The 17898-nt window shown below is 36.5% G+C and overlaps 1 protein-coding gene across 1 annotated transcript; it reads left to right on the forward strand.

The window, feature by feature from the left end:
* The first annotated feature begins 1509 nt into the window (after positions 1 to 1509).
* On the forward strand, positions 1510 to 13473 carry LOC120631250. Its single transcript, XM_039900733.1, has 11 exons — positions 1510 to 1591; positions 2100 to 2242; positions 2616 to 3449; positions 3533 to 3705; positions 3791 to 4817; positions 8910 to 8979; positions 10259 to 10363; positions 10795 to 10928; positions 11007 to 11840; positions 11921 to 12096; positions 12436 to 13473. The coding sequence occupies exons 1-11, from the start codon at positions 1510 to 1512 to the stop codon at positions 13457 to 13459; spliced, it is 4602 nt and encodes a 1533-aa protein (XP_039756667.1). The 3' UTR covers positions 13460 to 13473.
* The last annotated feature ends 4425 nt before the right edge of the window (positions 13474 to 17898 follow it).

The following is a 17898-nucleotide window of genomic DNA, read 5'->3' on the forward strand; positions in this document are numbered from 1 at the left end:
ATAAAAAAAAAAGCCCAATTGGTCCAGCCGTTCTCCACTACCGTGAGTAGATTCTTAGCTGAATGTAAAAAACCATAATCCGTTTAATACACTCTGATGAAATCCATGAAAACAAAAGAATCGAGAGAAAATGCTTATCTTTTGTTTTTATTAGCGGGATAAATGTTCATAAAAGTAAAACAGCAATAAAAAAATGAAGGAATGTTGGAATTCAAAAAATAGATAGCCATAAACCATCTAGGAAAAATTTCGCATCGAATGGTGGTAGTTTCATGTCGATACGATCAGTGGTTTAGGCGTGATTGAGCCTCAAACGAAGACCATTTTCATTATATATATATAAGATATTAATTATCAGTATCTATATATTATATTGTAAGTTTATTTTATGTATATATAGGTATATATGCAAATATATATGTTTATTTATATGCACCACCTACCTTTCTTCTTGAGCTGTGTTTAACGCCTTTGGTTGCCTGGAAGAGATCGCTATGTAGCGATAAGGCCGCCAAATTGTATACTTGTTGTGAAATTTTTGATTATAATTTTACAAAATTTTTGTGTTTGGACACCGGGGCGCCGTTGTAGACGATCAAAATGTATCCAGTATAATATTGCATGTTGTGTTATCTTTTACGGTCTACGGGTTGATTTCCGCGCTGAGAAAAACGCCCGTGTAGCTTGGATTTCATAATACACAAAATATGCCCATGATATGTTGTGTTGTGACGGCAGCAAAACCTCTTTTCTTCCCGCGGGTATCGTACGCGGCGACTAAGGGAATATAACAGAGAGGTACTACTACCATTTACTGTCGACCAACCGACCCGTCTGCAACGCGTGGTTAATATGACCAAATCCTCATATTGCGAGAGGCCTTTAGTGGACTGGTATAGGTTATTCTTTATTGATCGATACATGCCTACTCACAATTATTTTAACTATTGGTCGCACAGTGGTCCAAAATTAATTTAAATTATAAGTTTAACCGTTATTATGGTTCTATTGTCAAAGACCATACTTCTATAATCACAGTTTTCGCCAGGGCTGCTAGTGACACGGTTAATTTGCCTACTTTTTTCAAACAAATTATTGTACTAAAAATAATTAAAAAAGAGTGTATATGCATCTCTGCCAAATACATGTTAGTATGTGTATTTTTTTTTTTTTTACTTTTAGTGCATTTTATATGCATAATTCAAAAAAAAGTATTCTGCACTTATAAAGAATTTTATAAAATAATGTGTGGGAAATTTCATACTCCTTTCTGCGCAATTTTCATAAAAAGGGGTATGAAGTGTTTGCTTCACGTATTAATATATAGATAAGTCTACATGTAGTTATCTAGGTAAGGGTTAATTTCCCCGCAACTCTCTACCGATATCTTATCAGCACCAAAATAAAACAGTACCGTTACATAAAATATAAGGTCAATTTCGGTCAAGTGTTAAGTATAAAATAGGTGGACGATGAAGTAAGATCACATTTGTCAGAGACACGGCAAGGATGAAGGTGGTCTTGTGTTTTGTGCTGGGGTTCGCCGCCCTGGCCGCGGCACGGCCAGATGTTGCAGAAACCACACTTCTTGGTAAGTGACCTACAGTTATATTGCACCTAACTCATCATCATCATCCTGAAAAAGGGCACAGGCCTCATTTTTCATAGGGGAGAGAGACTGAGCTGTCGGGCTTTAACGATTATTGTTAAATGTAAGCGATAACAACGGGGACCGACGGCTTTAAGTGCTTAGAGCACAGGTGCTAACAATTTCCATTACCTAACCCGTGGTGTTGATCACTCTTGGCAGAAAATCTCAAAGCTAATTTAAGAAAAAGAATCCTCCGGATTCATAGTCGAAATCTTTCACTCATTGAGGCAATTATTCAACACATTATATTATAACATGTCGTAAAAATAATTACAATTTAACTTAAAGAATCTGTTGTAAAAGCACAAGTTAGTCACCGCTTTCGCGGCTCCAGGTCTCTTTGCTATCTCCCTTTATATTTTATTTTTGTTTTCTGTGGGCATTAAGCCTGTATTTTTGCAGCAATAATATTTTGTTAAATAATATTTATTTACTATACTTTCACCAGGTAAAGTAGACACAGTGGATATTAAACAAAAGCAGTTTTTCATCTTGAAGCTTCTGAACAACATCATGGGTCCAGTTATGTACAAAGAGATCGAAGACATTGGCAAAAACTTCAAGATTGAAGATAATGTAGACTTATACACTGTAAGTTAAAGTTTAAGTTTAGTTTATAAATCTGCTTAGTTATTTTGTTGATTATCCTATTAATATGCTTATCACTATAAAGTTTAAAGTCAAGTCTTGTCGATTATAATCCGCAAATTATTTTTTATATATTTTCTGTCTGGGAGAATTTGGACGTGGCTAGTTACCGCCCTGCCGACAAAGATGTGCCGCTAAGCGATTTAGTGTTCCGGTGTGATGTCGCGTTGAAACCGATTAAGGGTATAACTACCATTCTCTCTAACAGGTTAGCCCGCTACCATCTTAGACTGCATCATCACTTACCCCCAGGTGAAATTTCAGTCAAGGGCTAATTTGTAGTAAAATAAAAAAACAATATTGTATTTCTTTACAGAAACAAGTCGTGGTTAAAACTTTCCTAGACAACTGGAAGGTTGGATTCCTGCCACGTGGTGAAGTCTTCACTCTTCATATTGATCGTCAACTTAAGGAAGTCGTCACCATTTTCCACATGCTGTACTATGCTAAGGACTTCACAACATTCATTAAGACTGCTTGTTGGATGCGTCTTTACTTGAACGAAGGCATGTTTGTTTACGCTTTTACTGTAGCTGTCAGACATCGTGATGACTGCAAAGGCATCATCCTGCCACCACCATATGAAATCTATCCATACTACTTCGTCCGCGCCGATGTCATCCAAAAAGCATACCTCTTAAAGATGAAGAGAGGCCTTCTTGATAACCACTTGACCGACTTCTACGGCATCAAGAAAACTGACAAAGACGTCTACATAATTGATGAAAACATCTTTGACCGTCGCGTTTTCTTAAACGACGAAGATAGGATAAGATACTTCACAGAAGATATTGGTCTCAACACTTACTATTACTATTTCCACGTGGACTATCCATTCTGGATGAAAAGCGATGTCACCAACAAGTTTATGGTCAGGCGTTGGGAACTCACGTTCTACGTATACCAGCAGATACTAGCTAGGTACTATTTGGAGCGTCTTTCCAATGGCCTTGGTGATATCACAGACCTATCGTGGCACAAACCTATCCGTAAGGGTTACTGGCCATGGATGATCCTTCATAACGGTGTTCAACTGCCTGTAAGGTTTAATAATCAACAATTTATTGATAACAACGACATTGGTGTTGTTAACATAGTTAAAGACTATGAAAAGATTATCACTGAGGCAATCATCAAGGGATTCATAGAAGTGAGTTATTAAGTAAAACACATTCTAAAAATAATTTATAATTTTACTATAATTTTATTAATTATTTTTTAAATTATTTACAGATTAATGGTGTTAGGATCGAATTGACTAAAGCTGCAGACATTGAAGTTTTAGGCAAACTTGTTTATGGAACCATTGAGAAAACTGATCTGACTAAACTTCAAGTACATGCTTACCGCTACCTTCTCATATTGATGAAAGCTGTCGTTGGTCTCAATACCTGGGCATCTGATAAGTATGTCTATGTACAATTGCATAATATCATTCAGTCTTCTTTTATTCTTTTGATCTGTAAAATTAACAATATTTTCTAATTTCAGATACTTCGTTGTACCTTCTGTATTGGACAGCTACCAAACTGCTCTACGTGATCCAGTATTCTACCAACTGCAGAAACGTTTAGTTCACTTTTTGATTCTCTTCAAGAATCGTCTCCCAAGCTACACTCGTGAGGACCTTTACTTCCCTGGAGTTAAAATCAACAACGTAGTAGTTGACAAACTTGTTACCTACTTTGATGATTACTTTATGGATATGACTAATGCAGTAACCTTCACAGAAGATGAACTCAAGAAGTCTTCATCTGACATGATCTTCTTTGTACGCAAACGCCGTCTTAATCATCAACCTTTCAAAGTCACCTTTGATGTTTTGTCAGACAAAACTGTCGACTCTGTAGTGCGAGTGTTCATGGGACCAAAAGAAGATCATCTCGGTCGCTTGATTGACATAAACAAAAACAGAATGAACTTCGTTGAATTAGATACTTTCCTTTACAAACTTACCACTGGAAAGAACACTATTGTCAGAAACTCTTTCGATATGCACAATCTCGTACGTGACCGCACAATGACTCGTGACCTATGGAAGAAGATTGATGGTATTACTGACGTAAGAGATTTGTTTATGAAGGACCTCAGAAACTACCATACCGGTTTCCCAACTAGGCTACTTCTACCTAAGGGTCGCATTGGGGGTATGAAGATGATGTTCTATGTTATCATCACACCATTGAAGATGGTTGATAACATTGACACTTCAATCCTCGATACACACCGCAAGGATCTCTTTGTAGACTTTAGATCAACTGTATTACTTGACAAGATGCCCCTTGGATTCCCATTCGATCGTCATATCGACACCACAAAGTTCTTCACGACTAACATGAAATTTGTTGACGTAATAATCTTCCACAAACCCCAAGTCAGCGATATGTGGACTCGTTGGAATCGTTATGTGCTTAGAAACTACGATTTGCTTGACAAGACCCCTGTAGTTAACGACAACTACTTCATTGATGTAGATGTTAACGCAAAAGTGGACAGAGATGTCAACATATTCGATATTTAAGCAACTGAGGGTTCATATAGATTTTAACGACTGAGGCTTTTAATGTACCTATTAATTTAATTATAAAATGCAATATATGTAATTTATAATAAACTGATTTAATTATTGCATAATATGGTTATTTTCTTGACTAAAGCCCATTATGTCTTGTCTTATTATTAATTTCCTATTTACTTACACCAAAACCTTAATTCGATTAGCACAAAGAGTTAATTAGTTATATAATTATTATCTAGCTTTTTGACCTGGTTGTTAAAGCAAACAAGCTTTGATTGATTGTTTTATTTCTTGTCGTCAACTCATTTCTTCGTTACTTATTAATAATTAATAATATAAAATATCTCAAAGTTAAAGGATTGCAGATGCAACAGATTCATCACAAAATCTCAGGAACGATAAGCCTACTAAATTGTAATTTGAAAAAGAGGTTTCTTTTAGGACGTAGGTGACTAATCGTCTCGATAAATTACCGCTTAAGGGGTATTAATGGGGTTGGGAGTGTGCATGAAAATCGCTTGTTTTTGAAGTTAGATACATGAAAATCCGTGTTTAGGTTATCAGCTTTGAATAATAAAAAGCTATGTAAATAATTTTGGAAAATCTTAAGGGTGGTAAAGTAGGGGATGCAAGCTTTCGCCGATTTGTTAATTGTTGAGTCTACAATCCTGAAATTAAGAACATAGGCTTCTTTTATAGCTTATCAGTTTAGAATACTTTTTATTAAAATCTACCTCTAAAAATGTAAAAAAGGGGTTGGAAATTTGAATAAAAGTCCTATACTTTTAGGGGCAGAATAATTTGCATTTGGGTAAGTAATTATAAATAAAAAATACTTATACTGTGTTTTAAATGGTGGTTAAGTAGAGCATGAAAGTATTCACTCATTTGTTTTTATTATTAAGTCTACAAACTTCAAATTTAGAAAATAGGTTTATTTTTAAGAATCATCAGTTAAGAAAATATTTTTTCTAAATCTACCCCTAAAGTGGTAAAACAGAGGCTGGAAGTTTGTACGAAAGTCATATGGTTTTCAAGTTAGATTCACCAAAATTCGGTTAATAATTACAAATAAATGGTCTAAGGTACAAGTGGAACAGACGAGAAATTTTAAATTCGGAAAGTAGATGAAGGAAAAGGTATGGATGACTTAACTAAGGTGGTAAAACTAGGACAGCATCATACGAGATAAAAGAGTTCTTTGAAACTTCGTTGATAACAATAAGCCACAATATGTTAATATACGCCAAGGTGTTTCTGTCTGTTTGCCAACTACCGTTTTAACTATTGAACTGATCTTAAGGAAATTTGCTGGCAGCTTTATTTCTGGAGATAGGCGCTATTGGGGATATTCTCAAGCTCACGGAAAATCAGAAATTCCACGCAGTCTCGGTCATCCGCTAAAATCATAGTGAGGCGCAGACTGCCATTATTTAGTGCTGAGTTTTTACCAATATTTTTTAAAACTTCGCTTTTATTAATGAAAATGAAATGAAATGAAATGAAAATACACTTTATTGTACACCTAACAGAAATTAAATTATAAACAAAAAAAAATATTAATAAAATGTACTACGTAGTTTAAACTTCAGAGTAAGTATTTCTATCTGATTGGGACCTGATAACGTATAAATCTGGACCTGATTTTGAGGTTCTGGTGGAGATAAGCGTAGGTGGTCCCGGGATATTTTATAATAGGGCAAATCAAAATTTCATCGCCGAAGTCGCAGGCAACAGCTAGTTGATTACAAAATATCTTAGTTACAATCTGTCAAATAACAAGGTGGACTATTCGGTGGATTAAAGATATATAAAAACATATTTGGAGGGATCTCAATAATCGATACCGAATCCAATTCTGTAATTTATTTCATTTCTGTCTGTCTGCCTGTCTATCTGCCTGTCTGTGTCACACTAAAACTACTGAATAAATTTAAATAAAACTTTGCATGATTTGAGTAGTACTAGGTCGGGCGAAAGATACTTTATATAGCGAAATTCAGCTCAGTTCCTTTGGGAGAGAGAGTGAAAGTGTTTGACGATTTTACACCAAAACTCACTCAAATATTTTTTTAATTATTTTTGTACTCGATAAGTTATACTATCAGTTTAGTTTTGCCCAAATTTCGGATAGATCTGATGAATGCGATTGGAGATAGAGGACAGAACTTCTCATCGGAGAGCCGCAAACCACTCACTTAAGGTTTAACGATACTGAAAAAATAAAGTGTTGCCACATTTATAAGGACTAAGAAAACAGGGCTACATAAAAAAAAAATTTCGCTCGCTATCGTGACTTCAAGATACGGGATCCGCACATACAGACACACGGACGTCCAAGACAGAACTTTTTTAAACAATTTGTTAATTAGTTTAAATAATGAAAAGAGATTTAAAAATATTGAGTGTTAAAAATAGTGTTTTTTCTCAACATTTGTCTATTTATATAAAAAAGTATTCTTTAAAATATATTTTTTATTCTTTAAAATATATTTAAAGAATAAAAAAAGTTACATTTTAAGTTGGAGTATCACTCGGTATGCGTAAACTGACAGTTATACCCACCTCAACGCTTCGCTTATGAGGCGTGCAATACCGGTATCACAGATCACGTGGCAAGACATCCTCTGAAGCTGCTGCACTTCTTTAAGATTTTGTTTGCACTCATACCATTAAGCAAGTAGCTTAATAACTTAATATATATGGAAGCGCTAAAAGCCTAGTGGCCAGCGCTCCTCATGGCGCATGCTTCTATGGTGGAGGAAAACCTCGTGAGAAAACTTGCATTCCAGAGCGTTCTCTATAATATTCTCAAAGGTGCCTGTAATAATAATAATAATAATAAAATCTTTTATTTGGGAAAAAACAACACATATCTATTAACATATAGAGTACACGCTACACAAAAACATATCAATGACAACTTAAACTATAAAAAAAAACAAAAGGATCTTAAAATTAGGTAACAAAGTAAACTTAAATAAGCTATAAACAAACAAATATAACTCCATGTTGGCAGTGACATATCTGTGGTGTTGTTTCTCCCAAACAGAGTGTGCCTCAGCGTTATGCTGTAGCAGTGGTTTTGTGACCACTGCTACAGCGCTGATTTTCAGGGGACCTCTCTCGACATCCCGGACCGGCCAAGAATTTTGGTGGCAAGTGTATGCACTCTGTGACTACTAAATAATATCGTTATCTTCTTTCTGTCACTATGCCTGTAAGTCTACAAATCAGCAATTGGCAAGCCTCGTGGACTACGGCCTAAACCCTTCTAAGTTTTTAAAGACCTCCCTGGCATAGTGGCGAACGCTGTGGTCCCGGATTCGATTCCCATTTGAAAATCTATAATTTCTGAATTTTTTCTAGTCTGGCCTGGTAGGAGGCTTCAGCCGTAACTAATTACCACCCTACCGATGAAGACGTGCCGCTGAATGATTAAGCGTTCCGTTTCCGGTATGTCGAGCATCTGAAACCGATTAGGGATATGGGCTTAATATGATATTGGTACTGCCATACTTCCTAACAGGTTAGCCTGCTACCATCTTAAGGTGGGGTCCCACGGCCCGTGTTATCACAGGCCAGACCGGACCGTGCGACGCCTGTGGATGCCTGTGCGGCTGATTACGTTTCACGCCGTGCCGTTCCCAAGGTGTGTGTCAGCCTGTACCGGCCTCAACTCGAATAAGGAGATGTCTCTTAAAAAGTTCAAAGTTTGTATTAAACGTAAGCTTATAGAAAAGTCCTATTATAGTATAAAGGACTACGTAAACGATAAAAAAGCTTTGGTTTAAATTATTGCTCTAACCAGGTTGCTCTTCTAATAATTTAAAATGACATTGTGAGATGGTGATAACAAAAAAAAAAAAAAAAACACCCGGCTAAGTTTGTTGTGGGCTTCTTCTTAGACCGGGACGCGTTTGGAACCCTCGTAGCTTTAGTTTTAAGTTTACGAATGTGGTTATCGCCATCATCTCACTACCGTGTAATTCTTATGTACGCATCAAAAGTGCCACCTGTGGGCCTACTTGAATAAAGATATTTTTGACTTTGACTTTGACTTTGACTTTGAATATTAAATCGTTCGTCCAGTCCTTCATGTGCGTGTATGCGCACGCGCCGCCGGAGGTAAACTACTACTACTACGCACGCGCCGTCAGAGGTAAACTACTACTACTACGCAAATACTTGGCGCTTTTACTACTACTAAAAGTGCCGCGTATTTGCCTTGTTCAAGTTTACGTCCAGCGTGTATTCATCACGAGATATGAGTATCATTAGTTAATGCTACAAAAGTAATAATTGGCTTACGGTGGTGAATGAATGAATGAATGTACACCAAAGAAAATAAAGTAGTTACAAAGATATAAATACATATCAAGAGAGTACAATTTGGTGGCCTTATCGCCACATAGCGATTTCTTCCAGGCCACCAATGGCGTAAAAGGAAAAAACATAGAAAAGAGGTAGGTGGTGCAATAAATAAGATTTAAAAATTATATAAATATAAATAAAATATATGTGGTGGTTATAATAAGCAACGAATTTTTTACATTGTATGTCAAATCATGCAAAAATTGCATCACATACAGTTTCATGAGTTGTAGCTTCTCCAACTTATTAATCACTTTATTTGTCAGACAGACTGGTGCGCTATGCGTTACGTAACGAAGCGTTTACCATAAGAAATCATCACTTCAAAAATTGCAATAATGTAACCAAATTATTTATCTAGCGGTTCGTCGCCACGTCATATTATGCGTTTTTCTTATAAGTTTCCATTCAAAGGGTCTTCCGGACTTCTACACAATATACTCCGACCAACCGCTTTGACTCGTACACCTGCACTATAACTACGGACTACCCTACTCCAAAGAGTTGTAGCGTAAGATTAATTCCCAACAAGCTTTCTCGAGAACATGAAGCCATGTTTGGAGAATTGGAGAAATGCGAAAAAAACATCTTATTCTTAAAAATCCCTTCTCGTGTTTATTATTATTTTATGGGAATGGGCGTTTGACTGAAAATAGGAAAAGGCGTTAAATGGTTTGTTGAAAGAAACATATAAATCTATACCTTAACGGTTCGTATCTGAAACATGAATGAAATACGCCTCAAAACCGACCATAATTCTACGCCTACGCCAGAAACTCTTAAACCTTTGTATATTTTTGCCTAAACCAACTAAGTAGGTACTAAACGCATTCCACAATATGAAGCCATGTTTACAATGAACACAATAATAGATAAAAAGTTATTATTAAACTTATTTTTAAAGTGCACTTTCACCAGCATTTTGCGATAACTTTTCACCTAAAACAATATAAGAGGTATAAACAACTTTCTTATCAGTGTAACAATGTAAGAGTGTGAATTGTGCAGGTCAGTCCGGTCAGAAACGGTTGGTATAAATTCAGCTGAAAATTAACAAAGCGTCACAGTTAAGTTTGAGCTGTGGGAGATGAAGACGATATTGTGTGTGGTGTTAGGGCTCGCGGCCATGGCCGCAGCCCATGTGGTTACCGACGACCACACAATCGGTAAGAGTTTTAAAATTCTCCTATTATAAGTCTAACAGAAACAGCCTCATTAATCTCGCAGTTAGAATTTTTAACTACAGGTTATGAAGTTGTATTCCCTTCGAGCATTCACAGCTATATCTTCTGCATTTTCCGTCAAGTAATACTCAGTACCAGCGCAGAGTTAGGAAATTTGTGTTGCCAAAGTCCAAAATAATTCTGACCTGACAATAATCGTTACCTAAAAGCCGGAATCCAAGCTCGATTGCGTTAAAGCATACATTTATTCTAAATGAAAAGGTATGAGAAGCAATAGAGGTTAATTAGGCTGATTATGTTGATAAATCAGACTTTTAGAATTTTGTCTTTTAGGTTATTGTGTAAAAAGCTTTGCATCAACTATATATTCGAGTAAAATAAAACGTTGAATATAAAGTCATTATTTTTCTCTATTTCAGTAAACATGGATGTAAAGGAACGCCAAATGTTTATTTTGAAGTTACTTAATCACGTAATGGAACCAGTTGTTTACAAAGATATCGAAGACATTGGCAAGAATTTCAAGATTGAGGAGAATGTTGAGCTGTACACGGTAATAATTAATTTTGTTCATTATTTGTATTTTCAGTACTAGTTTAGACAACGTGTGAAAAAAATTATTTGTTTGCAGAAACAAGATGTTGTCAAAGTTTTCCTTAACAACCTGAAGTTTGGATTTTTGCCTCGCGGTGAAGTATTCACTCTTAATGTTGAACGCCAACTGAAAGAGGTCGTCACGATGTTCCATATGCTGTACTATGCCAAGGACTTCACCACATTCATAAAGACTGCATGCTGGATGCGTATGTACCTTAATGAAGGTATGTTTGTGTATGCTCTTACTGTAGCAGTGAGACATCGCGAAGATTGCAAAGGTATCATTCTACCACCTCCTTATGAAATCTATCCTTACTACTTCGTGCGCGCCGATGTCATTCAAAAGGCTTACATGCTGAAAATGAAGAAGGGTCTTATTGACCATAAGCTTTGCGACTTCTATGGTATCAAGAAAACTGATAAGGACGTCTACATAATCGATGAAAACGTTTTCGACCGTCGTCACTTCCTGAACGATGAAGACAGGCTGAGATACTTTACTGAAGATATCGACCTTAACACTTACTACTACTACTTCCATGTTGACTATCCATTCTGGATGAAGGAGGATATGACTAACAAGTTTATGTTCAGACGCTGGGAGTTGACCTTATACGTATACCAACAAATTCTTGCCAGGTATTACATGGAACGTCTTTCTAACGGATTAGGTGATATTACTACATTCTCATGGAATAAACCTATCAGAAAGGGCTACTGGCCTTGGATGATGCTACACAATGGTGTTGAATTACCTGCCAGGTTTAACAACTATATGTTCAATGAAGACAAAAACATTGCCGTTATGAAAGTTGTTCAAGACTATGAGAGGATAATCAATGAAGCTATTGTTAAAGGATTCATTGAGGTATATATTTATCAAATTATAATTATGAATGCACATTATTAAAAAAAGAAACTATTATTTGCACGTTGAACATTTTACAGATTAACGGCCTGAGATTGGAACTTACCAAAACTGAGGATGTGGAGATGCTCGGAAAGCTTATTTACGGAACCGTTGATAAGCTTGTTGACGTCAACAAGACCAAACTGGAGGCCTACCGATACATGCTTATTTTAATGAAGGCTGTTGTTGGCCTTAACTACTTCACCAATGACAAGTAGGTTAAATATTCTTATAATTCAAGTTTTTTTCCTGTACTACATAGACTAATGCGCTTGACAACTATCATGCCTAATGTTAAGCAATGATGCGGTCTAAGTTAAATATGTTCTAAAAAAATCTGAAGGTAAATTTACTTATGAGGGTTTTTACTATTGGTTCAAAAAATTCCAGGAGTAAGTGGATCTAAGTTCACTTTAATATAGCTGATATTAAAGTGAACTTAGATGCACTTTCTTAACGAACCTTTTTAATAATGGTTAATTTACCTATGATCTATATTTGAAAAACATTGTGTTTTCGATTTTAGCAACATTATAATTTTTTTTTATTATAGGTATTTCGTTATGCCATCTGTACTCGACAGCTACCAGACCGCTTTAAGAGACCCTGTGTTCTATCAGCTACAGAAACGTTTATGTTACCTCTTCATGCTTTACAAGATGCGCCTCCCTAGCTACACTCACGAAGATCTCTTCTTCTCTGGTGTAAAGATTGATAATATTGTGGTTGACAAACTCGTCACTTACTTCGATGACTACTTTATGGATATGACTAATGCGGTCACGCTCAACCAAGAAGAGCTGCACAAGACGAGGTCTGATATGATCTTCTACGTTCGTAAACGCCGTCTTAATCACCAACCATTCAAAGTCGTCTTCGACATTCAATCAGACAAGGCCGTCGACAGTGTCGTCAGGATATTCTTGGGACCGAAGGTTGATCACCTGGGTCGTTTAATGGATCTCAACAAGAACCGAGTAAACTTTGTCGAATTAGATTCCTTCCTTTACAAGCTTAACACTGGCAAGAACACCATCACCAGAAACTCTTACGATATGCACAATCTTGTGCGCGACCGTATTATGACCCGCGATCTCTGGAAGAAGATTGACACCATTACTGATGTGAAAGATCTGTTAATAAAGGATCTCAGAAATTACCATACTGGATTCCCTACAAGGCTACTCTTACCAAAGGGTCACGTTGGTGGCATGAAGATGATGCTTTACATAATTGTCACACCTTTGAAGATGGTTGATGGTGTTGACATTGGCATCTTGGACACGAACCGTAAAGATCTCTTTGTCGACTTTAGGTCAACTGTTCTACTTGATAAAATGCCTCTTGGTTTCCCATTCGACCGTCACATTGACCTTACTAAGTTCTTCACACCCAACATGAAGTTTGTTGATGTCTTCATTTACCACAAAAAACAAGTTTGTGACATGAAAACTCATTGGGACCGGTACGTACTTAAGAACTACGACTTGGTCGATAGAACTACCGTACTTGACAACTACAACGTTGATGTAGATTTCGAGACCACGGCTGGTGGAAAAATAAAAGATTTCTACTGAATAAAAAAATGAAATAACCGCATAGACTATGAATTTGAAAAGTAATTAATAAAGATTATTATGATTAAATATTTAATGTTTCATTTATTTACGGTAATAATACATATTATATTCTTAAGATATTCATCAGATAACATTATCAAATTAATTTATACCCATATTGAAGGAGTTGTAAAAAAAGAGTAAGTCGCCATTTTGAGGCGGCAGCTATCTTTAACCTGCAAGTCATCGTAAGGATCTGCAAAGTTACTTAGTCGATATCCCTTGGACTCGTACAAAGCGTTTTGCTTCCCCGTTCCTAATTCGCACCGCAAAGATCTGGAATGCCCTTCCGGCTTCCGTCTTCACCGATAACTATAACTAGCTGACCCGTGCAACTTCGTCTGCATCAAATCGGTTATTACCGGAAAACACGAATAAAATGACATTTTCTAAAAATGAATCCTAGCTAGATCGATTTATCGCCCCCGAAACCTGTATACTAAACCTGTATACTAAATTTCATGAAAATCGTTGGAGCCGATTCCGAGATTCTCATTATATATAATTATACAAGAATTGCTATGGGTTCCTTTAAATCAAGAGTTAATAGGCACCTCCTAGGCAAGCGTACTCCATCTTAGGCCGCATCATCTTCGGGTGTTTTATTTTGTCAAGCCCCAGTCTATTCATTCAAAAATACAAATAAACGAGTTTCATCTAAGACAGTAAAGAACTCTAATTGACCTATTAAACAAAAACAACAAACTTAAAATTGGTTTATCCGTTCGGGAAATGCAATACCACACACACACACATACGCACACACACACACATAGACGCACCAAACTTTTAGTAGGTACTGTATTAGAATTTTAAAAATACCTTCATGAACAAAGTTGCTTTTGCATTTATAAAGAAAAATCTACTGAAGAAGAATCCTTTCTATTATTTCAATACCAAGATACGTATCTCAATACTAAGAAAATTGCATCAAAATCAGAGAAGCCGTTTAAGCATGAAAGCCAAAGCCATAAATTATTGTTCTGGGATAGATGTAGCCTATATTGTGAGATATTGAATCCATAAAGATCTCTCTCTAAGAGAAGCGAAAATTGTCTCAATCTGTTGTTCTGTTGCTGCTTGATAGAAGGGCAAGAGATAAAAAAACACGTTTTCCCATTAACATTTATACTCAAAAAAGGATATCTATGGTATTGCACAGTTTGGGCAATATGTACTCTTACACACATTGGCCCTGTTTACAGTCCACTAAACTTTACGTATTTCTCCCAAACTTAGCGGTGGTCGCTAAACGCATAAAGAATTCACGAAGGTCCATTTTCGTTCAGGATACATGAATGCTTGATGCGTGTGGACCTCTCAGTGTTCGTCTACCCTAGAGCGAGATTTTTGACAACCTCCGCAACGGTAGGCGCTGTGCATTTAAGTAGGAGATCCAGGGTTCAATTCCCGGTAGGGAAATAAAATTATCTTAATTTCTGAATTTTCTCTGGTATGGTCTAGTGGGAGGCTTTGGCCATGGCTAGTTACCACCCTACCGAGAAAGACGTGCCGCTAAGCGATTTAGTGTTCCGGTGCGATGTCGCGTAAAAACCGATTATGGGTATGACTACCATACTCCCTAACAGGCTAGCACGCTTCCATCTTAGACTTCATCATTACTTACCACCAGGTGAGATTGCAGTCAAACCCAACTTGTAGAGAATTAAAAAAGATTTGAGACGATTCTGGTGACGCCAACTAAGCGATTTGAGTAGTAAGAGTAAAGAGTTTACCGTTCGCCAGTGGCGTGCACTTGGTGGTGGTTCTTATCAGGGTATGCATACAGCAGGAAAATTGCATAAAATGAAAAAAATACCCCGAAATCGAGCTATATTTCAATTTTAGGGTATGCAGTGCTTTTGTGCATGTATTGAGTGCACGCCACTGCCGTTCGCTATTGTAGCTAGCTAATAATTTACTTGGCACCGACTTAAAAATTATTCACACTTATGTTGCCTGAACGTAGGCGGACGTAAAAAATAATTACGATTCGCGGGAAAACCAACGAAATAATAAAATCGGTTGTTGTTAAAGTTATTTGATTTTTATAATTAAATAAATGAGTTCCAGCGAGAACCGTGACATAGATATTGATTGCTCTCCGCCAAAAAGTAAAGAAGCCAAGCTGGGTGTTAGATTTTTTGAATATAATTTGTATAGATTTTTGTATGTTTCCTTGCACTTTTTTGAGTAGCGAACTTTATGTCTTCGACTGAAAAAGGAATTAAATACCACTCCTTCTTCAGATATCAAAAATAATAGAATTATTGTCCCATAATTGTTAAACCAATGAGTGGTATGTATCAAACAGAAAACGGTTTAATTTTTTATAATGGACCGCGCCATCTAGTGTCTGGTTATGAAAAATTTAACAGCGACACATATTGAAATACGACTGTACTACTTTGATAACTTGCTGCTTTATCGTGTAGTGCACATGGCATCTGCTAGATAGCAGTACTTAAAAGTTAGTTATTCTCGCAAACATGCTTGTAAATTTGAGCATTATTTCAACTTCGAGATAAATTAAAATTGCTGTACTGAAATATGAAGTATGAAAATCCATATCTGTATTGGTTAAGCGGCCGAATAAATTATGTACCTAGATATAGTAAACTCATCAACTGTCGTGTAATTTAAAAATGTTACGATCATTTTCTCCGAAACATGGCATCTAAGGAGGCAACTTATCAAAGTTTTTATTTCAAAAATGTCAAATATTGTACATTCCACATGTATTTTAAACCCTATGATATAATTTTAACGTCTGTGTTTGTGTTTTTTTTCACCACTCAGTATGGGTTTCAAAGGATTTGACTAGTAAAATACTCTATGAAAAATTTCAAATTCAAGATGGCCGCCACCACAAACTGGCGCATTACATTTCGTTTTCACAACTCTCTTATTATGGGTATAAACTGAAAGGATTTGACAAGTTGAATAATGTTCACTATATTAAAAAGGAAATGAGGAATATAACAATGGAGCAAATCACTCTATATCACTATCCTCACTTTCATTACTTTCATCACTTTTTTGAGGTGTAACGGTTTCCTTCCCCACTCCCCCATGGTCAGACGTGCTCCCAGCTCGTCTACTTAGGAGCTCTCTCTAAAGATTTCGCTATTTTCACGGCTTTATTGTATTTTGGCACGGATACACACGTAAATAATTTACGAATGGTATCACTCCTGAGACCGAATTCAAATTAATGTCGCAAATGCTCATCAGTTTTTTGGATCCGCAGAGCTGTGACATTTTCTCTAATGTCGCCGAGTAACAACTAATATCCTCATCCTCAACTTGTTTTTTGTCAGAATTTATACCTTTCTTCTAAAACCATAAAAACGTATAGTTAAGACTAAAGTGAGTGGTTTGCTGCCGTCCGCTGAGGAGTTTGTCCTCTATCTCCTAGCATATCATGAGATCATCACGAAATTTAGACAAAACTTAACTAATGGTATATCTTGTCCAGTTATGAATTATTCGTTAAAGCCTTTCATCCCTTTTGACGGCCGACTGGCGCAGTGGGCAGCGACCCTGCTTTCTGAGTCCAAGGCCGTGGGTTCGATTCCCACAACTGGAAAATGTTTGTGTGATGAGCATTAAGTGTTTTTCAGTGTCTGGGTGTTTATTTGTATTTTCTAAGTATTTATGTATATATAATTCATAAAAATATTCATCAGTCATCTTAGTACCCATAACACAAGCTACGCTTAGTTTGGGGCTAGATGGCGATGTGTGTATTGTCGTAGTATATTTATTTATTATTATTTATTTATTTATTTCTCCCAAAGGAACTGAGCTGAATATCGGGATAAAAAGTATCCTATATCCTACCTCGTAGTACCTTGCAAAGCATCACTTGAATTCATCCACTAGTTCAAGCGTGATGCTTGGCAATGAAATGACAGACGAAAATGAAAGAAATTACAGTTTTGACTTCAGCATCGATTACCTTAACATTTATTTTTAAATTTCTACAATGTACAGAATTCGACCCGCTAAAGTTTTATTATAAGTGGGTACAGTCTGTACCGAAAGGGAAATCTGTACCCTACAGATTTCCCTTTCGGGTGGATGAATAGGTAAGCAAAGTTTATATTATTTCAATCAGAATGTGCTAAATTCCCCGCAATTCTGGGAGAAGGATACATGCTATTGAAACAAGCTAAGAACCTTAGGAGCTGCGTAAACTAGCGCAGGCGTTCGATTCGAAGCGTTGTGTACTTATATTGGTTAGAATAGCGCAGTTACAACTCATAAGTTGCACGTGGACGAAGTCGCGCGGAACCGCTAGGTATGTTCTTCCAAGCTTTTAAATTTTCCACCGACTATATACCACCTTCCACTCAAATTTTTCGTTTTTAAAATGAAATTTCATAAATACGGAA

Source organism: Pararge aegeria, chromosome 17 (assembly GCF_905163445.1).
Source record: "Pararge aegeria chromosome 17, ilParAegt1.1, whole genome shotgun sequence".
In the NCBI taxonomy this organism is placed as follows: Eukaryota; Metazoa; Arthropoda; class Insecta; order Lepidoptera; family Nymphalidae; genus Pararge; species Pararge aegeria.

Excerpts from the sequence above, each read along its gene's own strand:
- LOC120631250 (XM_039900733.1), top strand. The coding sequence starts at position 1,510 with ATGAAGGTGGTCTTGTGTTTTGTGCTGGGGTTCGCCGCCCTGGCCGCG. Across the intron at positions 10,364-10,794 it reads CGACCACACAATCGGTAAGA|TAAACATGGATGTAAAGGAA; the intron begins GTTTTAAAATTC and ends TCTCTATTTCAG. Across the intron at positions 12,097-12,435 it reads AACTACTTCACCAATGACAA|GTATTTCGTTATGCCATCTG; the intron begins GTAGGTTAAATA and ends TTTTTATTATAG.